Here is a 24833-nt window from a genome sequence, read left to right as displayed (position 1 = left end):
CAACTCAAACTTATTTTGACCCCTGCACACCTAATGTGGACATCAAATCTGTCAGGCTATCATCACCACATGAGTGCGCTAGAAGACAAACACTTCTGAAATCAGCATGTGCATGACCAAAGCTGAAGTTTTGACAAAAATTAATCTGGAAAGCACGGTCGCTATGATGAATCACCCATCAAACAAGTTTCTGCAAGTGGACTTTTTACTACAGCAAAACTAATTGAAATGGACGGCTGAGTGGCTTTCAGGAATCTAATTAAATACAATATGGAGGAAAGATTTACTGCTCACTAAATTAAAAGGGTTTCACAATACAATGTTAGCACTTAAAGACAGCTGGTACTAACTAATGAAACTGTGGTAAACAAACCAATTGACAAATCGAATGTTATTTTACTTTAAATGATTCTGTTAAAGTAAAGAGCTGCGACACATCTAAGTGGGCTGTATTAAATTATGCCATTAAACTCATTTTACCATGTAAAAATGTTGGGCTGCATGTGGCCCACGATGTAAAATGAGTTTAACATCACCTGATGTCATTATAAAAGCTGCTTATAGGTCAGACCCTTTATTGCTCGTCTCATCATTTCCTGGTTTTTGTGTGGACAAACACTGGCGTTTGCTTTTTTTTAACCTTTGAATCTGAACACAGTGTAGACAGAGAGTAGGGAAAAGGGTTTGCTTGTGACCCAGATGTGAAAAAATGCTCCAACGACAAGTTTGATGTGACAGTTTTGCAATTTTTAACTGAAACGAAAAAACACTGACAGAGCAGGTTGAAGAGATTTAATGAGTCAAGGCTACAAGCAGTTAGCAAATCAAGACAGCCTCGCTTTGCGGCGTCATTTTAAAAGCAAAGTCAATTAAATATGACAGCTGACATAACTGCATCATAAATTATTTTGTTATAGCCCAACCAAAGCTTTATTTTATTATCTCAGGTGTAACAGCGTTCATGTAATTTTTTTTTTAAATTTAGGAACACTTCTAATTAAATTCCTGTCATGGTACAGTGTGACAGGATATTATACCATAGAAACCGTGAAGGGTGGCAAGTTTTATCATTGTGAATAACTAAAATGTATGGATAAAAACAACGGCAGGAGTACTGCTCCCACCATCATTTGTCTGGGAGCCTGCTGTCCTTGCTGGCTTTCAGAAGCACTTTAAGAATTGAAAAATTCTTTAACATAGTCTAACGAGGCTGTTTTCTGGTTTATGGGCAGGAGATGCAAATTAGAGGCACAAATTAGAGAAATAAAAACAGCCTTAGGCCTAAACTTCCTTGTGTGTGTGTGTGTGTTTACACTAAATGAAGTTGGCTCCAAAGTGGCCGTCACCACGTCAAAGAAGCCATCATAACAGCTGTGTTGTGTTATAGCAGACATAAAAAAACAACTTACAATCTTATCTACAGCAACATGTTCTGCAAGCTTTTGTGTTTAAAAATCTGCTGTCATCAAACAAACATTGTGATGGTGACTTTATCATTACAGCTCAGGACATATAGGTTATTGAGCTGATATAGCTCTTTTATTTGGTGGGGGACTCGTGATTATTTGGTTATCTCTGAGAGCACGGTTATCATTTCAGCATAAATTAATAAGATGTTAAATGTGTGTCTGTTAGGCTGACAGGATAGCAGGTATCATGTTTACACTGTGGCAGATTAGTCAATCTACAATGGGGGGAGAAAACAATCAGTCTCCTTCCCCTTTCCTTATTCTTGGTTGGCTGCCACCAGCAGACAGACACCTTGGGAGTCTGTGAAAGCCCTAATGACATCATCAACCATAGCCCACTAACTGCAGCAGTGCCATCCCACGGTCCGTTCAGCTGAGCCAGCACCTCTCCTCGGCTGATGTATAGCAGCTGTCGAACACTACCCCGTTTCATCAGAGGCATTACAACTTCATTGCGCCTGGTCAACACACACAAAGTCAGAGTGAAGAAGGCCACTTAAAATCTGACCAAAATATCATTACAAATGCCGATGTTGCTGTATTACCTATGCCGCCATAAGCATTACCCCAGTGTGGTCTGATTCACATAGGTGCATGACATCATCCCAAGAAAGGAAGTCATTAGACTAAATCAATGCTTTTATTCCCTGCAGACGAAGTCCGACCTCAGGGAAACAATAACCCAATCCCGGCCAGCATAATGTGATACCTTTATTATGTTATTATGTTACAGTTCAGCCATACAAGACGACTAGCGAGGGACATATACCTATAATTGTATATCCAGAATCAGATAACAGAAGCAGCATGAACCAGCCATACAAATTACACTGGAAACCTCGCAGTACAGTTCCAGCTGCCATATGGCCATAATACTGTTAGGATAATTTTAATTTGTTCACAGTCTACGGCCAATTAAGAAAAGTAAAACTTGCTAAACTGAAAGTCTCTCAAAGGGAGGTTAATCACGGACACAATCACAGCTTCCTAGCAAGCACCAGAGTCCAGGAAAAACCCACATCCTGAATAACACACGCACATTCTCCTGCAAAACCGGAAGACAAATATGTACGAAGACTTTTTTTTTGTTGGCTGGATCCATTTCCTGTCTCTTAGCACATTTCAATCAATATTATTTTACAGATTAAGCACGCAGAGAGTGAGGAGACTGGGAGCAGCTAACATAGAGATGCAAAGCATGTATGCAGATGCCATTTTACAACAAGACATAAAAACAGGAATTCAGCACATTAAAAAAAAAACGTAAAAGAGAAATTATTTGGATATTTGGGGTTTAAAATTACTAATAAAGCAGTGTGGTTCTCCATTAGCACAAAGTTAATGTAGGGCAACAAAACAGGAAGTGCGCCGACTGCTTTCTTGTTAGTATAAAAATAGCATTTTTTTTAATAAATTCAGAATAGTAATCGATTACTTTATAGACCAATTACTGAAAATATGACAGGTCAATTGATTATGTGAATTTTTTGTAGTTTATGGAAGACAGAAAAAGCAATAAATAACAACCAAAAACAATTTTTTTTCTATATCTGTTCTTAGGCTAAATTATGCGCAAACAAGCTCTATGTTTTTAGTAAGAAGAGACATCTGCTCCTGTTCCCGTAAAGTAATTTGTCAAAACAAAGATGTGAACTAGCGGATGAATCAAAAGTAAAACCTTTTTTTTTTCCCTTTCTTTTTTTTCAGCTGAAACTCTTCTGCGAGTCAAAATGTTTTTGCCTGTTGTTAAATTGAATTTGATTGAAACTGCTGCACAACGCCACAATGGAGCCTGTCAAACGGATCCTCTGTTCCATATTGTAAAATACCGTGGGAGGCACATTTCTCCATCGCAACCAATTGTATCAAACAATGACGGCAGTGAACTGGCAGAAAGCTACTATCGAAGCCTTCAGATACTTTTGATTGCAATTCTTTCCGCCCTCCAATTACTTTCCTCAGAGCCCATCTCTGAAGACGTAAAGTACAAGCTAATTTGCAAGCACACAATGGCACAGTCCATTAAGACTGCAGGCTCCTTCCCTCGCAGTTTAGCAGCTTAACAGACAGTGTTCCAGTACCTATACTCGTGCTATTTAGTATGCCATCTCCCAAGACATGCAAAACGCAATATCAGGAAGTCCTTCCATTATTAATTAACTCACGCCAGCACGGCTCTGTGGTCATTCTGACCCACGGGCCCCTGCACAGAAGATGCATCGCGCAAGTGTTCCCTTCAGCTCAACAGATGGCCGCCCATCCTGAGCCTGTTCTGCGGAAGGTTTCTTCCTGTTAACATTCTCATAGGAAGTCTGTGGTCTTCCCTTTACAACATATTAAAGGCATAAGCTCTTCATGCTCCAAAGTGAAGCGCTCTATGATTAAGATTTGTTGGAAATTGGCACTACACAAATAAAAATGAACTGAATTAGTAAAGGCAGCTGCACTAACTACTTTAAGTTGAAAAATAAAAAAGTTAAATTATGGGATTTGGAAGGCAGCGACAGCCTCAGATGCCCTCTTCCTCCTCCTGTTCGGAATCATAATTACGGCCTTACTTTCTCATTTCCATCAGCACTCGGTTCTAGCGGGACGACAGAGTCTGCTGACAGCTTCGTGCAGCGCCAGCTCTCGAATAGATAAAATTTCATGACTGCAGAATGATTGTTCAGTCGTCATTGTGGAGGACACACAGTCAGCCGGTCGCGAAAGAAGTCAAGAAATGGAAAGTAGACGGAGAGGGGAAGGCCGTCTTTCTGCGTAATGTGGCCATAATGTAGACTTCATGTGGAAAATAATATGCTGGAACAAGTGTAGACAACACACTGGGTATCAAACGTCTGGACAAGAAAAAGATAAGAGAAAGTAGGCATAAAATGATATGATTTCCTTGTTGTAAGGCATACGTACTCAGTAGGAAAACTCATGGGAGGAAAAAAAAAATCACCTTTTTAGCTACAGAAAATTCCCATATTCCCAATTTCCTTTTTCTAATTTCAGATTTTTCTGTTGAGCATAAATTAAAAACTAAATTAAACTCAGACTGCTTGCCTACAAAGATCACCATCTGTCGCTTCTCTTCAAACACTCCCTGTCAAAAATCACAAGAAAAAACACAATACAATGTGAAGAATAGGATTACAGACAAAATTAGCATTTAGTTATCAGAACGTTTATGTATGCATACTACACATACCAGCAGCACGACGAGGCTCGTCATCACAACAAGCTCTCAGCAAAGAAATAACCCAAGCCTACAATAATGTATGACACAGACACCCAGCCGGTTCTTCCCCTTTCTCCAGCATTAACCTAACAATAACCCCAAACCACAGAAAAATCCAACACCGCAGCACAGATGGCATCAAAAGAACCGGTCTTTGACATGAAGCTGAGATGTGTTACCTCAAATTGAACATGAGTGAAGGGCTTGCCCTCCCATTTGGCAAAGCACACACCACGAGGATGAAGGGAGAACAGAAGGCTTTAAAGTACACTAGAGTGCTTTACTGCATGTTTAAAAGCTCTGAACAAACTGTAACACACAAGCAGGAAATGTACAGCAGAGCAGCACGCGTCATGACGGGGGTGATGATGGAAACAACTGGAGAAAGCTGATCCTGCAGCCAATGAGAGGACAGAGTGTAATGTGAGAGCCACTGTGGCAATAAAGTGATCAGTGGGTTTGATGTCAACATTAAAGCCTTACCATTTAAGAAATAAATAAATAAAGTTCAATTCATATTTTCCACGTTACTGCGCAGATGTATTGTTGTTGACGTCAAGCTGAAGGCAAGAAACCAGAATCACTGGTGACACTGATTTGAAAAGCGCGCAGCGATGCAGGGCGCTGCTTCTGGCTTTATTATGGTTCATAAGGCGACACCCGGCTGGGCAGTGCGCCTCGTAGGACCTACAGAGAATACGAGATGCTCTCCGAGCCACAGCGAGCTGCTAAGATCACACCACGCCGATTTTTGAACATTAACATCCAAATCAGCATTGATCCGGTAAAGTCAGGACAGGACTCCGCTGCTTTCTGAGTAATCCAGAAGGCACAGCACTGACAGCAAAACCCTAAGATGGGTTTTTAGCGGTATCGAACACCGATAAATTCTTTCTTCATCATCCGGAGTCTCATCGCATTCCAGCAGCAAATTGTGGAATTGTGGGAGCGCGTTGAGGGATCCGGGAAAACTAACAAAAGGCTTGCTCGGGCAACATTACGTCTTCCTACATCGAGTCACACACACACATCTACATGGACACACACACGCTGAATGCACAAAACAACGAGACAATAATTAATAACAGGCATCTGAGCTGACACAAACACTCTGCCGCTGTTTTCCCTTTCTCTCTCTCTCACCCTCTTTTTGCTGCAGAGCGCACTCGCTCACATTAAACTGGATTTTCATACCTTAATCACAGCAGGCTACGAGTGACCGTCGTGAGGAACAGAGTGTCGGCTTCAACAGCAGTCAATATAAAAACAAAAAAACAAAAGAAAAGGGAAAAAAAGAAAAAGCAGCAAATTCTCACGCTATCATCCCAGCACAGTTCAGAGGCACGTCCGAGCGACCCCCTCCAGCCGCCTCAGGTCGGATTTAATAAAGCGAGAGGCGCAGCGGACACGCTGGAGCCTCCTCAGCGTGGACGTACACATAACTGCATCGCAGCGAACGTTGCTCGTTGAACGTCGTAAAGACACACGCGAAGAAAACACTCACCGAATGTCGACGCGTTGTTTATTTCATTGCCCCCGCTGAGCAGCTGTTTGTAGTGGTGCGTCACCGACTTCCGCGTTAAGATGGAGTGGAAACAAAATGCAAGAAATAATTAATTTAAAGGACAGGCGGCGCACGCGGGCGAACTGACTGAGGGCTGTGCACTGCCGAGGAGAGGAGGATGGCGATGATGATGATGATGTGGTGATGAAGGTGACCATGATAGCTTTTGATGATCGTGATGGCAGTGAGGTGGAAAATGACCCCACCGTAGTGATTATAGTGATAGTGAATAACAATAAGTGATAATTAAAAGGTGCCATAATCAGTATTTTATGCGACAAATGGTTCCCTGTGTAATTTTAAGGGTGTTACTCACAGTGAGAAGCCCACAAATATTCAAATTATGGCCTTTAACATTTTGCTTTAGTGTCGAGCAGCAGTTTTAAAGAAAATCTGCAGCAGCCCATAAAATGATGGGCAAGCAGACAGAAAGTAGCAGGTGAAAAGTATACCTCTGCATTTCTATGCATTTTCACTATAAAAGCTACCCTGCCAGTGCCAAAAGGGCGATACCAGCACTGCTGTGTCTAAAGTTTGAACCACTGAATTGAGTGGCTTTGGGAGGGGCTTCCGAGAAATTTATCAGTGAGTGACAGATGCTCTGTAAAAAACGGTTGTCAAAGGGCACAAAAGGCAGAAGTGGCTCAAGAATGGTGCTTGGAACATCACAGGGTCATGAAAAAGTCTAACAAAGGCTCAACAGCCAAGGAGCCAAAATAATAATAATTTCCTTCTGGAGTCTGTGGTTCATCAGCTGATGCACACATGACCACAACAGCTGTTCTCTCAAGTGGCCAAAAACTAAATTTAAGTTGCATTATCATAGAAGTTGAAGCACCATCAGCTTATATCGTTCCTGTTTGCCTCGTACAAAACAATGAGGTTAAAAAAATACATCCATTTTATTGGAGTCATCATGAAGATCTGTAATATATTCTTGACTCGTGCAACCAACTCTGGGAAATTACATATCGTGACTAAGAAAGGGGCAGTCAAGGACACATATTTGTACCAATTTACCAGGCAACATGCCACATGTTAATTACAGATGTGCTGGTAGGTGGATTTTGTTCGCTTTAGACAGAGTTAGGCTCCCTGTTTCCCCCCATCTGTAGCTACACCAAACTACACACATCTTACTTAACACTCTATCAGAAAGAAACGATTAGACATTTCTTATTTTAAATGACATCACATAAAGTGATGACTACAACTTTTTTAATTAAAAATGCTCTAGTTTGTCACATTGTTCTAATATACTCAAGTAAAGAAGTTTTCAGATTATAAATGTCTGGTTGTGTATCGTGACACTTCCAGCTCAAGTAAATCCCTGCTTGTACTGTAACTCCACGCCAAGAGAGCCCCTCACTCCCAGTGCAGTATGTTGGGAGAGACTCAGTTGTTAAAGAAGGGAACGTATCCTCTGTTGACTCAAAGCCTGAGCTCTATCTCTGTGAAGCCTTTCATTGTATTCAGCCTTATTACTGATGCGAAGTCTGCCGCTCTGTCCTTGGGGTGGGACAACAGCGCTTCTGTGCTCTGTCTGGACAAAGTGGGCACCTCAGAAACGAGTCTGCCAAACCGTCATGCGTGTGTCTCTGCGTCAGAGAGATACAGGCCGTCTTGCAGTGTGGTAGGGAGGATTGGGCCATGGCTTTTGTATTAAGTGGGCAGAGAAGCAGGCGAGTGAAGCACAGCTGTCCTGTTGATACAAAAAAGAAAGAAACACATTTACAGGATGAAAACAGAGCTCTTTAACAAAAGGGAGAACAGAGCCAGAGAGAGAATTGTATACCCAGCCCTAACAGTCTTTTTTGGAAGCAGCTAGAATTTCTTTCGAAAGAGATTAGAACAGGGTGTGTGTGTGCTTAAGTGGAAGGAACGGGTGGTGTAAGAGCAGGGGGTTAACATAACAAGTCTCACTGAGTTAAAGATAAGCAGAAAGTAAGCAGAAAGAAAAAGAGAGGGGAAGAAAAAGGGCAGAGGAGGACAGAGAAAAGGTGGAGTTGGTACCCGAGTAGAACAATGTAGGATTAATTCTTCACAGGAGGTCAGTGGTTCTGTCAGTAGGTGGGACCAAAACTAGGAGTTGGTGTAAAAGACAGACGTGTGGTTTCAGTGTTAAGATTTCCTTGGCGGGTGTCTTTCGAGCTCTCTTACCCGCACATGAAACCCGTCAGACTAGCAGAGCTTGATCGCCCCAGTGTGCGAGTACATGACTCAGCAGTGTTGAGCCATGTGCATATTCTGAACACTTGGTGGAAAATGATCATGCTCGTTTGTGTTAAAACAAGCCTTTGTACTCTACGCACTTTTCCGTTTGTTGGTTTCAACATGTGATCGGTGTTCCTCATTGTGCCGGCACAAGCTAAGATCAGTTCTTTATTCTTTTCAAATTTTTGTAGCCAACAGAACCCAAAGCATGGCTGAATACAGCATTTAAGAGTTCTAATGACAAAAAGCGCACACACATTTTCAGGAACATTGTGCACTTTGATTGTCTTAATGGACTGTTTTTAAATGGACAATTAGTAACCTAAGATTTTGGATTTTGAAGGAGCCCTTTCCTATGAAAAGAGTCTGCCAAACCAGCATTTTAGTAATGCATATCATTGCTTTTACTCTCGGTGAGAATGATTTCTTCTTCTAAAAGCATGTTTGGAAAAAGAGAAAAAAAACATTGTTTTCCACTCGGTGGAAAATATAGACTTGCAGCACTTGGCAGAGTTGCAAACAGCAAGCTGAGCAATCCCAAAACAGAACAGTAGAAAATAAGCATTTGCTGGATGTGTTTATGTGATACACTGCAAAGAAGCAGCTGAAGGAAACCGAATCAAATACTCAGACAAAACCTCTATATATCCCGAAAGGTGCTCTATCATGTGGGAATGAAAAGAATCCCCTATTGGAAAAACTACTGCACTGACTTAGTGTTGCACTTTCATAATCCACAAAAAAAAAATCGAAATCTTTCATGCTCAGCAATACAGTTTGTGTTGCAGGCTCTCCTAAAAAATGTATTGTCTCCAAAACTAAGCCAAAATAATGTGCCTTAAATCCAAGTAAGTTCTGTAAAGTTCATTTCGTAAGCTTGTACCTTTAGGTCAGTGGCTGTTTAAAAGTGTGTTGGCTGCTTTCTAAAAGTTTCTGGGAAACTTCCTTACCTTTGCAGCGCTCCCAATGGAACACCAGAACCAGCTGAGGCCAGTTTGTTTTCTCTTTATCTGCATGCTACAGCACAACAGGCTATGAACGTCAACCACTATTTCAGGTCAGGACACTACCAGCAATTTTACAGAGTAGGGTTTATATATAGTCATCAACTGATAAAACTTTGTGTATACCAAAATAATGAAAAGGAAAAAACCACAACATGTTTGCAATTGACACGCTGATGCTATTATGTGTACACACACACACACACACACACACACACACACACACACACACACACACACACACACACACACACACACACACTGTACTTGTAGGTTCATAAGACTGTGATGAGCTTTGCACATATTTGGTCATAAATCAGAGAATTGGAGAAGCGATGAAAGACATTGATGAGACGGCACACGCAGTAGCCAGACTTTAGCCTACGGCAACCATCACCACCACTTGAATCCACCTGACTACTCAGCCAGTAGCTTGCAAATTTCTGTTTAATGTTCTAAAAACTACATTTTCATGTATTAGTTTCACCACTTTCACCAATCTACTGCCTCCTGTTGCTGCACTGATGAGTCTGAAATGAAATCAGCCTGATGCATTATTAGGTTATAAACTTCATCCTTTTTACTTTTTTAAAGTACCTGCCCATCTCCAGGTTTAGGTGCATTTATCTGCCAAGAGAGAATAAGCAGTATATGCTGCACAGCCCAATTATAGCAGATCAAAGCCAGGCAACACGAAGGAGGAAAGTGGGGATGAAAACAGCGAGACGTGATTCAGGACAGGGTTTGTTTGCTTCACAGGAACAGCACCCAAAGTGGGAGTAAAGTGAATAATAAATAGAGCCCCCCTACTTTTCATCAGAGTGAATCACAAGGAAACAAAGACAACATATTTCTGTTCTGAGCAACATAAGAGTGTTCTCATATTTACTGACTGCTGAACTAGCCCCACTTCACAGGATTAACCTGTGTTTCAGATGTGTACGTGTAAAATTACAGCTTTCTCTCTGAGCATTGATAATGGGTGGACATTTAAATATGTGATCAGGCTTTTAAGGAATTTGCTTTAATGTCTCAACCAGATCAGAAAGCTTCAAGCATGTGATGAAAATAAAAACTGTGTAGCAACGTGTTTGTCTTTCAAAGTTTACATATACTCATCATGGGCATGGATGTCATGCTAATTCTGGGCTTTTAATGATTTATAGATATTCAGGAACCACCAAGGTTCAAGCTTGCCATGAACCGGTAACTTAGCTCATGAAGGCAAGCTTATACTTTTACTGAGGTTTAAAAATGTTCAACTTGTCACTAAGGAGCTAGCTGAGGGTCTGACTCGGCAGGAGGGGTTATTTAATGACAAGAAACAGAAACCATTTCCCCTCATACTTCACAGCACCGTGATGAGGACTATTACTGGGAGAGAAAGGTCAAATATTCAATCTGCAAATCTTGAGGAACTGAAACAGTGAAGCTTGAAGACACTGCGTGGAAATGACAAGAGGAGCGCCGGTAAGAGGGTGAAATAAGCATTTCCCTCAAGAAAACAAAGTCTTCTATCAGAATGATAATTTTAGACCAGCTGTTGGATTTCAACCAAACAAAAATGACGCACAGAAAGAAACTTTCTGGAAAGAAACTTTATTAGATCAAACCCCTGTAGATACTTTACGAGCATTTAAAGTTTTTGAAACAGCTGAGCAATAAAAAAAGACTTACAAAAGATTTTTTTTTTTTTTTTTTTAAATGGCAACCACCTCACTGTAGACACAAATACCATAACCAACACCCACTCCTAATACAGTTTACTCAATAGGCAAACAGATTACTGACATCCACACCTACACACACTGCATACTTAACCCTATTTTTAAAAACCAACCTGTAATTTAAATAAATCATTAATAAATATTACGTATTTTATCATTAGGTGGGTGTACGGTTCTCTTTTTAGGAAGATTTCATTAGTGATGCCGGTATGTATGTGCCCATGTAAGAAAGATATTTAAATGTGCAGAATACAAAAAAAGTAATATTGAAGAGGACAACTAACAATAAGACAAACACAGAAACGTACGCCACCTTTCCCTCACAAGGAAAGTCAAATATATAAATATCATAGTTCTAAAGTGCATCTCTCAAAGACTTGTCAAATGAAGTCGCCCCGATTAAAAACAAACAACAAAAAAACCCAACAAAAGCCTAAAATAGGTATGTCTGAACATGCAGCAGATATATTTAGCAAAAACTACCTACGTACATGCACAGATTTTTTTTAATGCAATGAAAAAAAAAAAGGCAACAGATAAAAAAGGGGGGTATACACTTTCACATTATCAAGAGGTGATAATTCTGTGCCGTTTCAGTCCACTGGTTTGTTCACACTTGGCTTTACAGAATATTTTATTTAAATTTTAGCAAACTTGGCTGATTAAAAAGAGCACACAGTGGTGTAAAAGTTCATTCTTTCCTTTACAAATTCATTTGCAGAATCGCTTCCATCCTGCAAGTTTTAAACTTCTTCACTCCTCATCCGCACGTCTGAGACAAGGTTGCAAGTTTAGATCTTAGGCAGCTTGGGAGCATTGATAAGGGGGTTGGTCTCTTGCAGAAAGCGCCGTCCGGCACCCTTGTAATCATAAGTGCAGTCATGTGTCTCTGCGTAGCGGTGAACTGCACAGAAGTTCTGACCGCACCTGTAAGATTTAAATAAACATTCAAGTTTGTATGCAAAATATATATTTTTATAGTACATTCCTCTTGAGACTTGATAGTCAGTAAATTAAAAAACAAATAACAAAATCCCCCTTCAGCAGGCTGTTTGCGGCATAAATGTGTAAATGCAAAGTCTAGATTTTCTTTCCTTACTAAACACCTCTTCTGGTTACACCTGGTGGTTACACCTCTTCTGCCCTCCAATTTGATTAATTTATTAGCACTAACAGAGTAAATTACATTACTCGTTTAATCACAAAGGCTTACAGTTTGACTAAAGCAGTAGTTGGGAACATAACCACTTCAAGTGTTAAATGTTAAGAGATTACACAGTGTTGCATCAGATTCAGTGTGTACGCCATGGACAAGGCCCGAGAGGGACAAGTAATCCATATTAATGTGGTGAGGAGAAACTTTGATAAAGCTAATAACTTGTGACAGAACAAGCAGCGCACAGAGATGTGTTATCATTGGGGATATGGCAGTAGGACAAAACGACGAACAACGAAAAGACCGCTTTGTACAAAAAGGCTCGCTTCAAGGACGAGACTGACAAAACCGGGGGTGAGATGTGATTTAGAGGCAGACAGCAACTGTGTGAGTGAGCGCAGCTGGAAATGCGGCTGGTACTTGTACCTGCACTCATAGCTGGTGGCCAGGCCAGTCTTCTTGCCACAGAGGAAGCAGTGCTTTGAGCTCTTCTTCTTAGTGCCTGTGGGAGCCTTGACTGGAGGTAGGTGGTATGTTGGAGTGCCTGAGAGAAGAGGAAAGACTATTTATTTATAAGACAGTTGCCAAAGACGAACGGCTGATCAGACAAAACAGTGCAAGCCAAAAGCGTATGGACCCATATTCATAAAGCTACATTTGGCTGTTTGCTCGTCACAGTGGGTAACTCCACGTTTGATTTGGCAACTCCCAAAAGAGAATTTGTGTCTCCCGCTAGAATCAAACTACCAACCTTTTGCTTGCCAAGCAAATGCATTAACCACTAAACTACAGAGCCGTTATGCACCTGTAATCATGTATGTTTAGCAAAAAAAACCATCAACAATAAAAAGCAACAGTCAGTCTTCTTACATTGAACACATCAGCCTAACACAGACAGATCATTAACCCTAAAAGCCGTTCACATCTTCCATCCAGCTGAAGCCTCAAAACCGGTAGTGTTCCGAAATCTTATCAATAATCATCCCTTTCTCCACGACTTGTATTTTCTTAGGTGACAGCTCATCTGCGCTTGTGGTTAATTATTGTTTGCAGAAGAAATTTCTAATCCTCCTTGCTGTCAATCTGGGTCTTAGATGTTTCATGCTCATATCTCCCATCATCCAGCAACAGCACTAAGAAACTGAGGTTCTCTTTGATGCTTACAAATCACTATCTTTTAAAAGGGAATATAATATACCCCTGTACTAAGAAACAAGTGCATACAAAGATTATTCCAATATGTATTTCAATTTAATGTACAGGTATCACAAAAATCAAACAACAGGGCACATCATGATGGTATGTTTCCCAGCTTTTTTGTTTTAAAATGTGTGCACAAAGCGCAACTGAATAGCTTAGGCACATTTTTCACTTTTTGAGAAATCACTTCCCTGTAATTTAGACCCTTTTAACCTTCCCTATACCTCAAATTTGCTCAGGTTAGATCCATCACAGCAGTCACAGAGGAATAAAAATGCTAGATCAAAACAGGAGTCACAAAAAAAAGGAAAAGAGCACTTCTTATCATTTAATGCTCTGGGGAATGTTGTACTTCTCACTAAACTGCATCAGGCACATCAAGCAGCTGTTTTCACCAGCTGTCAAAAGGCAAAACACCTGTTGTGACATCACGAACTGGAGGGTGACCAAAAACGCAATATGTTTTTCAGTCCCAGAAAGCTCAGCCATCGGGCTTTTCTCTGAGTTATTTTCATATCGTGTATTATTTCAGCAATGTCAACCGGTAAAAACAAAAATCACAATGGTGTTATTTTAACAAGAGTTTCTAAGCAAGTCTTCACAGTTATTTTAAGGTTGGTTTTAATAAAGTTTGCATTGTAAAAACTGTTAATGAGGGAAACCAGATGTGTTGTTGTAATTATAGTTTTGGGCAATAAAAACAAACAAACAAAAAAAGCAAACAGTCTGCGTTTTTGCATCAAATATCTTTCTATGAAGAAACCCAGCATAAAATACATGATTCATTTCTTTAGTCAGGAAACACTATTTTGTCAGCGTGTACCCGTGATAATCCTGTCTGTGGAAGCATTCAGCTCTGTGAGCCAAAGGGGATGTGGGAACATACAGATAAAACTGACGGCTCTGTGATCAAAGTACAGCAAGCTTGCAGGTTGGGGTATGGGATTGGATTTTTATTTGTTTTGTACGCTTTCTTTTGTATGCCATCATGTGTCTGCTACCAGACAGTGTTCAGCTACAGCCAGTAGGGCTGCACGATTTTGCATAAAATGAGAATCACGATTTTTTGGCTTAGAATTGAGATCACGATTCTCTCACGATTTTCTTTTCCAGTGTAAATATTTATTGCACTTATTAACTGCACATCAACTTCGTAACAGTTGAGACTGAACATAAAAACAATAAATAAAGGTATAAAACAACAAATGTCTCACGTTTTGTTGTTGCCGCAAAATGTTGTACTGCTTGAAATTCCGTCTCCACCGTTGCTCGACGCTGCGTGTATAGAGCAGGTAGTGCAACAATAGAAAAATAGTTGCGGGACGGCACTGTGTAGCGTTTGTCTAGGGTGTTGATCATTTTCCTAAATCCCTCGTTTTGCACAGTGTTGATGGGAGCCATATCTTTGGTCAGGTGATAAGTGATAGCCTCCGTAATTTCTTTGTGCCTGCGGGAGTTCGACGTGTATAGGGAAGCGCTGTATAAGGTTCCCGTTATTGATGTTTGGGTGGAGACCGGAACGGATTTTCTCCTGTCACTTTCTCGTCATCCCTGACGTGCTCTCCGTTGTTTTTTCCCTGCTAATTTTAGCATCACACGGCACAGCTTCTGTATCACGTGGTATAAGGCTCCGCCCTTGACATTTGTTCAGCAGGAAGAGTGAGCGCTTGTTTTCATGCAGAGTACGTCCCGGATCATTTTTTATTTATTTATTTATTTATTTTTTAAATCGTTGTCATTTGGAAACGAGATCGCACATAAGTATGAAACGAGATCGCGATTTTCTAACGATTAATCGTGCAGCCCTAACAGCCAGTGTCACTCGCATTATCCACATTGGGTTTTTGTAGTAAGCCGAACTTCATATTGTTTACATTTAATTAAGTGTGTTCCCAATTCATTTTTCTAATCTTTATAGTGCTCACTTAATTCAGGGGAGCTGATATGTAAATTTGTGTGTACACAGCAGAGGGAGCCTAGCATTTCTGATGTTCTGCCATAGATCAGTCACTGGTGTCAGTATAAAGGTTCCAGTGATTTAATGGAGCACCGTAAGAGGTTTGTGGAAGTTGGTTTATCTGATACCTTCATAAATCAGAAGCGCATGCAAGTGGAAATGAGTTTTAATACACAGGCCCTATGTATTTTCTATATAATTATTTATAATTGGACAGTTGAGGCTCTACAACCAGATCAGTGATGTTCAGTAGCTTATCTAGCTCACAATCATTAGTAGATCATGATCCAATTTATAGGTTACCGTAGTATGTGAAGTATAGAAATTAATGACAATTAAAATTGCAGGAACAACAAATGTGACCTTGAGCATAACTCGGGTGCTCAAGGAAAACTGTCCCATTAGCTGATCTTTGTGTTCAAGTTTGATTAAATTCTGACCAATATTAAAGGAAGCAGAGTGATTCTTGTGAATTGTGTAGGGAGGGACAGATAGTAAAAGCCTCATGCACTCATTTAGCTAAGGAGTAACACATTAAAAACTTAATTTATTACTGGGAAATAATAGCATCATAAGAGAAAGTGTTGCCATAACTTTACCAGCCTTGTTCTAAGGAAGACTCTGAAAAGCAGTTCAGGACACACACAACCTAAAGTGCACCTCTATAGTTACCTTGACTGACCAACTGCATATAACAAAATCTAGAGACTTTGCCGCAGGGGCTTGAGCTTGAGTATTGCTTAAACCAATTCCAGCCTGTCATTCAGTCCACTCTGTCTCTGCTTTCCTGCCTACTCTCTGCTATGTCCTGTCAAAGCTAAAATGACAAAAAAACAACAACAAAAAAACTAAATTAACACCATAAAATCAAAAAGCTTTTCAATAATTACATCTTTTTTCGAAACAAACCCAAAATTTAATAAATAAATAAATAAATAAATTTGATTTCTCAGTTTAAGCATAAACAACTGACTGAACTTTTTGCCATAGGGGGAAAAAAAAATCTCAAAGTGAGTTTAGGTTTTTTCTTAAAAATCCCTGAATGATGTAAAGAACTTTGGTGAGAAAACAAGAGAACCCCTGAGCTGAATGCAAAGTACTATACTGTTTATAATGTGAGAATATCCTCCATTAGTACTGAGGTAGATGGTACAGGACTCCTCTTTTTACACTGAAGTGGAAGATAAATTTGCTTTTAAAGAAACCATGAAGGAGGCACTTGATAACTTTGAGGCAACACTTTAGGTGATAATATACACAAACTATCCCTACTTTTTCAGATCCTGATTGAAGACATCAACATGGAAGGGTCAAACCCCAAAAAGATACAAAAACCCTACCCTATCCCTGGTAGAAACACACACACACAATTTTGTGCGCAGTACTATACAAAAGTCTTGAGCTGCCCCTCATTTCTTTAGCTAGGAAAATGGAAAAGAGACACAGCAGACATATAGTATGTCAGGCAAAAACAGATTGTCCAGTTCTAACACAGCCTGAACTCTCTTAAGAAAGCTTTCTTGTAATTTATTTACATAGTCATCAGGACTCCAGGCTTCTTGAAGTACATTCAAAGCTCTGCTTTCCAGATGGTACTGCGTGGTGAATCAGAATCTGACAGTACTCTGTGTTCATAATTCCATTAATTATGACAAGATCCCCACCATTTAGGCCCAAACTATGCCTATGCTGCTAGTAATAAAGTGTCCAAAGATACAAATTAAAGTTGCCTTTTTGCGAAATTGTCAGCTGTAAGTAGGCACAATACTGGTTCCTCATTAGGTGTCTTTTTTATGCTTCAATTATTCATTGGTTCAATCCCCCACCTGTGATAATCATGTCCTTGTTATTCAGTGTATTGGTCAGCATGTATTAATTCATATTTTTTAACAGACCAAAGTAGCAACTTACAAATAAGTCAGCATTTTGCTTGGAGAATTAAAATTCTTGTAGCACTGACAAAGTACACACTAAGGTCTTCTACTCAGCTACACTGTCTGTATGTGACTGCGCCTATAAAAGGACAACATGTTAACTCACAACTGTTCATTTACAATCTATACCACCAGAGCATAGCAAATGATGTTGCACTTTGCTTCAAAATTCACAACTCAGATGTCCATTCAAACCACAACAATGCAAAAATTTCTTAAGCTAGTACTTTATAAACGCTAATGTCGTTTGCGTGTCCCTTACCTATAGTCCCAAATGAATTCATGACTCCTCCAGCTGATGCAAGAGTGCTGGTGGTCTGAGAAAAGAGCAGAAATATTAAATGTTTTTACAGGGTGCAAAACTAAAACAACTGCAGCCTTCAACTTAAAAAAAAAAAAGAAAGAAAGAAAGAAAAAAGTGATTTTCTAAAAATTGTTTTGAATGACTTCAATGAGACTGGCTGACCACACAAATACTAAAAAAAAAAAAAAAAAAAAAAAAAACTTTTTAGGGTAACTCAATTTCACAAATTCAATCTTAGCAGCTAATGCTGACACTTATCTGTGCTCACCATGTAAGAAGCTGATGCTGGGGGTAATGGTGACATTTGCCTTATGTGATCATCCCGCAGAAGTCTGTCAGCAGGGATGGATGGCAGCCTGGAGCCACGGTTGCCCTGTCCTGAGGCAGTTGCAGGAGACAAAGCCAGTGCAAGTCCCAGACTCTCTCCAATACGGTCCCTGCTGCTGCCGCCGCTGATGTCTAGAGCCCTTGTGGAAAGAGAAGCCAAGAGCTCCGAGCTATTGAGAGACCCCACTGGCTCCTTATACGCTTGGTTTGCCACCTTAGTGATGTTTCTTGCTTCCCTCTTAGAGATGAGCTCTAGCCTTTTGCCAGGTGACTCTACTTTAACACCACGAATGCGTGGTGGATGAGTTGACAAGGTGGTTGAAGGGTGAGGAGATGTGCTGCCTTGTTTTGCTGAGGATTGTGCTTGAAGATTAGGCTGTAAACAGGAAAGTGTGGACTCAAAAGGCTGAGACAACAGTCTAGCTGAAGGTGACAGTGAGGTGGAGGCAGGTAATGGTGAGGGAGGGCTGATATGAAAGGATGCGCTAAGCTGTGTCCCATTAGCTCTGCTGGTGAGAGTTTCATTTGTCCCACGTGTCCAGGGACTAACGGGGGAGGGGGAATGTGGCAGTTGGTGCTGAGCCTCAACCTCGCGGGTCTGACAACCTTCCTCTGGCTGGGTGGACACATCCAGACTCAGAGGATCTGACAAGTCACCAAATGGAGATCCAGGTTGAGTTGGTGCTACAAGCCCAACAGTTTCGTCCAATACACCCAGCCCAAATGATTCCCCTACAGGTTCAACTGGGTCAAATGTGGCATCAGGTGGCCCCCTGGTACACAATGGAGGGAGCTGAGGGTATACACAGTCCCTCATCAACCTAGTGCTGCCAATGTCCAACCGGGACACTTTAGGAGGTGGGCGGATCTTGGCAAAAGGTGGGCATGTCTCCCATGGCTCCTCCTCCTGAAGCATATAACAAGACGGGGAGGAGAAAGAGGGAGGGGGTCGTCTAGGGATGGGCAGATGGGCAGAGGTCGCAGCAGGAGAGGCCAGAGAGGGGTCTACGGATTCATGGTCTACAATTGGAGGTAGAGGGGCATTTGACTGCCAAGGCTGGTTGATCTGAGGAAGTGAGCGCAAGAGGCGATGATGGTGTCGAGTGTTGGAAGGTCCGAAAGAGCTGCCACAGGGATGAGGGCTGACAGGGGCCCGTGGTTTTACCTTTGCAGACTTCTACAGGACAGAGACATGGACAGAAATTAATAGACGGAGTTATATCAGATGATTATCTTAAGTGTATATTTACCCATGTTGGAAAAAACCCATCATACTACTGACTAGATTTAAGATTATTGCGTAAATTTGATGAGTGCTAAAGAAAATGTAGAGCCAGCACAGCTGAATCTAACACAGCTCTACCCTCTTACTAACGAAGGGAAATTAGTGTTTGGTGCTTCATATTGGCTCCATGCAAAAATATCATTATCACTCTTTAAAATAATCAGAACTAATCAAAAGTGACTAGACTATTAGATGTAATTTGATTTTATTCCTTTCCTGATTAAAAAAAAGATCAAAACATTACAACACAAAATATTAAGCAGCAAAGACTGAAAGAGCATTACATCGTAATACAGAAAGCTCTCTACGCACAAGGCAAACACACATAATGGATCCAAGGTTTATATATTCACTTCCGCATACACGGTATCATGCCTCAGCCTGATAAAATATGTCAGACAAATGACAAAATGTCATTGATTTTCTTTGATCTCAAAGGTTCCTACCTTCTTGTTGAGGTTCATGTCCTCCATCTTGGCTTTGAGCAGCTTCATTTTGGTCATAGTGATGGAGTTCTCAAGGCTCTGCTGTGCAGCTGTAGAACTCTCTCCATCTTCTTCGGCATACACATTGAACACAGAGCCACCACTGGAAAACACAACGAGGGAAGAGAAATAAAAAACAAAACAAAAAAACAACGACAACAAAAACAAAAATACATTAGCAATTCAGTGTCACAACATTTAATTGACACAAAAACAAGGAAAAATAAGACCATAAATTCAGCTGTAACGATCTACAGCTAAAACTAAATATCCTACAAAGTCTGTATAATTATACTTCACACATTGACACATTGAATTGTACTTTAAAAAGAAACGGAAACATTTCTGTTGTGGTTATTATCATGCATGATCATGTGACCATGAAGAGTACAAATTTCTAATCACAATCCAAATTGTGTGCATATTTACAGTATGTGGAAAGATCATATAAAATCAAAAATAAAACAAACTATGACAACCTCAGAGATTCAGATACGGGGGTCAGGGTACCATCTCCCCTGTCGACCACACGGAAGACATTTAGTTGGTCCCCCTCACGATAGACCACAAACGTGACCTGTTTGTTAGCCAGGTTTTTCTCCCAGCCTTCCTCCTTTGTGCTGTCCATCAGGTCAGCCACTTCTTTAACTGGATCCTCCATGGTTACTGACAAAAGAAGAGAGGGGGTTTAAACTGCAAAAAAACAAGACACTTTATGTAATTTAATAAAAAACAAGGAAGCAGATTAAAACCAAAAGCATAAAAACACTGACTACAGTTTGTCAGTCTTCTTACCTCTCCTGGTGTTAATTGGGCCTCCTCTCATAGCTAAGACCAGTTTCAAAGTGCAGCCCTCTGCAATGCTGCAAACACAAATCAAATGATAATACATAAACGCCATACCAGTAATATCAGTGCAAATATTATGAAAGAAAAGGAAATAATGCATGTACTTGGAGGGTAAAATGATTTACTTCTGAAGCAGAGGCCCTGATTTAAAGTAAACAGCACTTCAAGGGACAGGATGTTTTCCAGATGAACTTAAGTACAGGAACGGGAATCCCACTGGAACATTTGGCGCATATGGGCAGATGTTTCATCGCCTACTCTACCCCTCTGCTTCACAAACTTAAAAAGCATGCTGCAGAGTGTGATAGGGGAGCCGAACGAGATCTCACCAGAGACTGTTCATGTGGAAAATTAAGTGACAAACATTCATAACAATACCACCATCTGCAGCCAGCAGAGCACTGAAGGATGAGTTCTGCATCTCATAAACTGACAAGAGTGGATAGGGCAAATTCTCCAAATATGCTGTTTGTCTCACCCAATGCCACATATCTGGCTCATCTACAGCATGCTGAAGTGAATTATAAGTGAGTCACCACCACAGCAGGAAGGCTTTTAATGTGCACCTCCAAATGACACTAAATTTTCACAGAAAATTTTTAAATGCTTCCTGTCTGTAACTGCTCTAACAAGCTCCCCTGTATTTGTGATTTTGCCTTAACAGCAGTGCTCTGAAGGACACAAAGGGTCAGGAAGAACAGTTTTACCCGTAGTCATGTAGGCAATGTTCATCGTCCAGCTCCAAATTGTTCCAGATAAGGTGTTGCTGGGCAACAGGGATACCTTTACAGTCAGAGAGAAGGCAGGAGAGAAAACAACCAAAGTTGACAAGGACCTGTTCATATTTGATAGACAAAGTTCAATTACCTGACAGACATGCTCCAATTACAAGCAATTGCACATGACTAAAGATGATTAATGTCTGCCCCCTAAAGACAAAACTAAGCAATCACAGAAGCAATGACGACTTAAACATGGAGGCAAATAAAAATAAACTATTTATGAGCTAGAATGTCAGCTAATGCTGTATCTAAAACTATTGGATACGTGTCTAAATTGAAACATTATTCCAAGTGGGACCAAAATAACAAAACTCCAGTAAAAGACTGACAGGCTACTGAATACAAAGGCTCTCTAGAGGTAATGATTGGAATAAGAAGTAGTGTATGAGTAGGAAGCTCTCAGGAAGCTCTTTGTGCCCACAATCAGTGAACTCACTGCCCCGGTGCTGGAGGTGAGCCAGCGTTAGTGAGCAAGCAGTGGTCTCTTCATTGCAGAGTGATATGCTCATATGCTCACAAACACGCAGGCCTGGCTGACAGACCTCATCACACGCAGAGGGCTTTCTGACCACAAATGAAGAATAGCGGGGAGGAATGCAGATACTCAAGGTCAGCTTGATGCTTTACTAAGCAACCTTAAATTTTTGGGGGGAGTTTAAAAAAAAGATTTCTATGTATTTGTATAAATGGAAACAAACAATTATTTCCTAATGTGGCCAAATTCTTTCTAACACAGAACAGATTTTCTGTCCATTTTTGGTGCCTCTGCCATTTCTCTTGAGACAAGCCAGCAGATTTGTTGTGGTAATGATAATATAAGGAAAATTCAGCAAACACACTGACCTTTTCGCATAGTTTTTAATGTCATAGGAAAGTGTATCTACAAACTGTAGATTAGTTTGGCGATGTGACTCAGCAAGCTCATCGCTTTTGCTCTCATTTTGTACAAACAACTGGAACAATAGCAATGCTCTGGGTCAGAGCGACCGTAAGTTTAACCAGTACCCAATGCTGGATCATGAGGCATGGGATTTAAATGAGGACAGATCGTTCCAAATTCCCCCCCCCCAATTTCATCCAATGGGGATAATTCAGATTTCAAATTAAACCATACAACCCCAATCAAGATTAATCAGGTCATACAATAATAAATATTGCACAAACGCAGTGTAAACGTGAGTTTGATTCTTTTCCCCCCCACTTATTTTTAAGCTTCATTACACTCGATAATAATCTGTAATTTAAGTCAACAATACAAATAACTAGAAAATTATAGTATCCAGAATTGTGTAACTCTGTCTCTACAGAGCAATGCAGAACACCTCAGAAAAACCTGACTAATACGATGGCAAAATGTATGTCAAAGGTTTTACAATAATCTGTGCATCCATTTTTTTTTCCAAACAGTACAATAATATGTGTTGTAAGATAACAAACCTACCCTGAAGTGCAAACTACCGCAACATACAAACTAAACATTAGTGAGCTCCGTACCTTCCAATCTCTGGATCTTCGCTTTGACTGAAATGACAGCCTCAAAGGGCAACACGCGCAGCTCAAAACAGGTCCCTGTCAGTGTCTCTATGAAGAGCTCCATAGTGTCATAGAAAGGGAGCTTATATTGAAATGCTCCCACGCTATCGTCATTGAAGAAGGGAGGCTCCTTCCTGTCGGTCATCTTGGCAGAGTGGGAGAATGACTTTAGGAAGGTGGTGAAATGGTGGGGCTGCCCCCAGATGAGGGAGAGAGAGATTGCTCAGTGGCCTCACAACTGTCGCACATCATGCAAGATGACCACATCTGTGAGGAAAGAAACAATAAGTTAACATCACAATGTAAAATAGAATAGCATAGCCTTTTATTGCCATTGTATATGTACAACAAAAGTGTGGAAAAACCTTCATTTAATCAACACCAACTTAGAAGTAGAAGCACTGGCACTTACTATTGGGTTGAGCATTCACAGTCAAGCATCAAGGTCATTTTTGTCTACACGTGCATGTTGTACCATTTTTTTTTCTTGCTTTAATGATTGGGACGTATATCTAACGATGGACAACTGGTAGTATACAAATGTACATCAGTCATTACTGCACGTGTAATGAAAAACTGTCCTAAAAAGCAAAACTGCATTGTTGTGTTTGTAATTATTTAGCAACTATTTTAAGATAAAGGATTTTATTAGTATCAGGAGACACATGGAACCTTCTCATAAAATATTGAGGACATCATTAAAAGGGCCTGGCCAAAATTCAAGAAGATCAGATGTGTTACATAAGCCTATTATTGGTATGAGGTGTCCTGTGACTGACCACAGCCTTTGACAGCACAGCTCTTCGGTCACATGACTCAAAGAGCATCATCCAGGATAGAACCTGTGTGAGATGAGTTTTATTAAGAGAGACAGACAAAGGGGGGAGAAGGGACAAAGACCAGCAATATATGTATATTTGTCATTTTCGTTTCGATTGAACTGATTCAAAACGTACTATAACCAGATTGCTATTTGAACGCAACACGTCATCTTCACTTCAGACCCTACAAGCGTCTATCTACTGGTAACCAGTGGAGCCCAAATATATGGCATAAAAACTGAATATGAATAGTCTTGTCTAAGAAATTTCGGTAAACGAGGCCTCTGGTGTACTCTTTCAGACATTAGGGAGTTTCTAAAAACAACCCATTCGCTAAAGGAACCTGTTAGGGTGCAGTTTTAAAGACAAAGATATCTACACATCGCCTTCGGCCATATCCAACTGTATACAAAAGACCACAAACCCACAGAAGCAGCCACGGGCCATGTAGGAAGACATGAACTCGGTTAGCTAGCTGCCTGACAACGGAGATTGATGGTTTTAGTACAATTCCAGAAGCTAACATTAACAAGCAAAGGTCATACGGGCCGTTTTAACGCCCCGCAGCTTTTTCCCCCAATACGGCGTAAACATGAATGACGTTCGCAGTACTGATCAAACCCACTTACCAGTATCTGCTGCAATAACACGATGGGAAGCCCGTCTAGCCGACGCTGCTAACGGTAGCTTTCGTTGCCATGTTAGCCAACAACTCAAACAATGGCTTTCTCAACCGCTGGCTAGCAGACTGCTAGGCTACTTTCACGGGCTTCAGTTCTGTCCGTCCATCGTCGAGGCCACCGTTACATTCAAAATTAAGCAGCACCTCATCGTGTTAGACCATGAAAACGACACATGGAACAAACCGTCGACCCGTATCTGTCGCCGAGGCCCTCGGTTGGCGACATACCTGTCAAAGACGGAGAACAACACCTTTCCGACTTCCCTTGACTGACACACAAAGGGACCAATTGACGAACGACGAGGTGGGCGGGA

The 24833-nt window shown here is 40.7% G+C and overlaps 2 protein-coding genes and 1 long non-coding RNA gene across 10 annotated transcripts in view; all 3 read right to left on the bottom strand.

The window, feature by feature from the left end:
• Positions 1 to 6453, bottom strand: part of marchf8 (membrane-associated ring finger (C3HC4) 8) — a 91761-nt gene extending 85308 nt beyond the window's left edge. The window contains exon 1 of one of the 3 annotated variants that reach the window (XM_080288201.1): positions 5890 to 6453. The gene's annotated coding sequence lies outside the window, so the exon portion shown is untranslated. The remainder of the gene's footprint in view (positions 1 to 5889) is intronic. The other 2 variants (XM_026190772.2, XM_080288203.1) reach the window with 2 other exon arrangements.
• Positions 6454 to 7431: 978 nt separating this feature from the next.
• Positions 7432 to 8434, bottom strand: LOC145419786 (uncharacterized). The gene is made up of 2 exons (XR_013901127.1): positions 8273 to 8434; positions 7432 to 7961 (listed from the first exon to the last, which is right to left on the bottom strand). It is a non-coding gene; the product is annotated as an uncharacterized LOC145419786 (long non-coding RNA).
• A 2626-nt stretch (positions 8435 to 11060) lies between these two features.
• zfand4 (zinc finger, AN1-type domain 4) lies at positions 11061 to 24797 on the bottom strand. 6 transcript variants are annotated; one of them, XM_080288281.1, is made up of 11 exons: positions 24467 to 24539; positions 23796 to 23858; positions 22978 to 23283; positions 21409 to 21484; positions 20648 to 20715; positions 20332 to 20518; positions 19814 to 19955; positions 18024 to 19259; positions 17714 to 17768; positions 12787 to 12904; positions 11061 to 12131 (listed from the first exon to the last, which is right to left on the bottom strand). In XM_080288281.1, exons 3-11 carry the CDS (start codon positions 23159 to 23161, stop codon positions 11996 to 11998), a joined length of 2202 nt encoding a protein of 733 aa, XP_080144407.1. In that variant the 5' UTR covers positions 23162 to 23283; positions 23796 to 23858; positions 24467 to 24539; the 3' UTR covers positions 11061 to 11995. The 6 variants fall into 6 exon arrangements, 3 of the variants coding, with proteins under 3 accessions (XP_080144407.1, XP_026045223.2, XP_080144408.1); XM_026189438.2 differs by lacking the exon at positions 23796 to 23858 and having other exon boundaries at positions 24467 to 24797; XM_080288282.1 differs by lacking the exon at positions 23796 to 23858 and having other exon boundaries at positions 20332 to 20545; positions 24467 to 24758.
• Between the last annotated feature and the right edge of the window lie 36 nt (positions 24798 to 24833).

This window comes from Astatotilapia calliptera, chromosome 13 (genome assembly GCF_964374335.1).
Source record: "Astatotilapia calliptera chromosome 13, fAstCal68.1, whole genome shotgun sequence".
Lineage (NCBI taxonomy): Eukaryota > Metazoa > Chordata > Actinopteri > Cichliformes > Cichlidae > Astatotilapia > Astatotilapia calliptera.
This window is presented reverse-complemented; position numbering and strand designations above follow the sequence as displayed.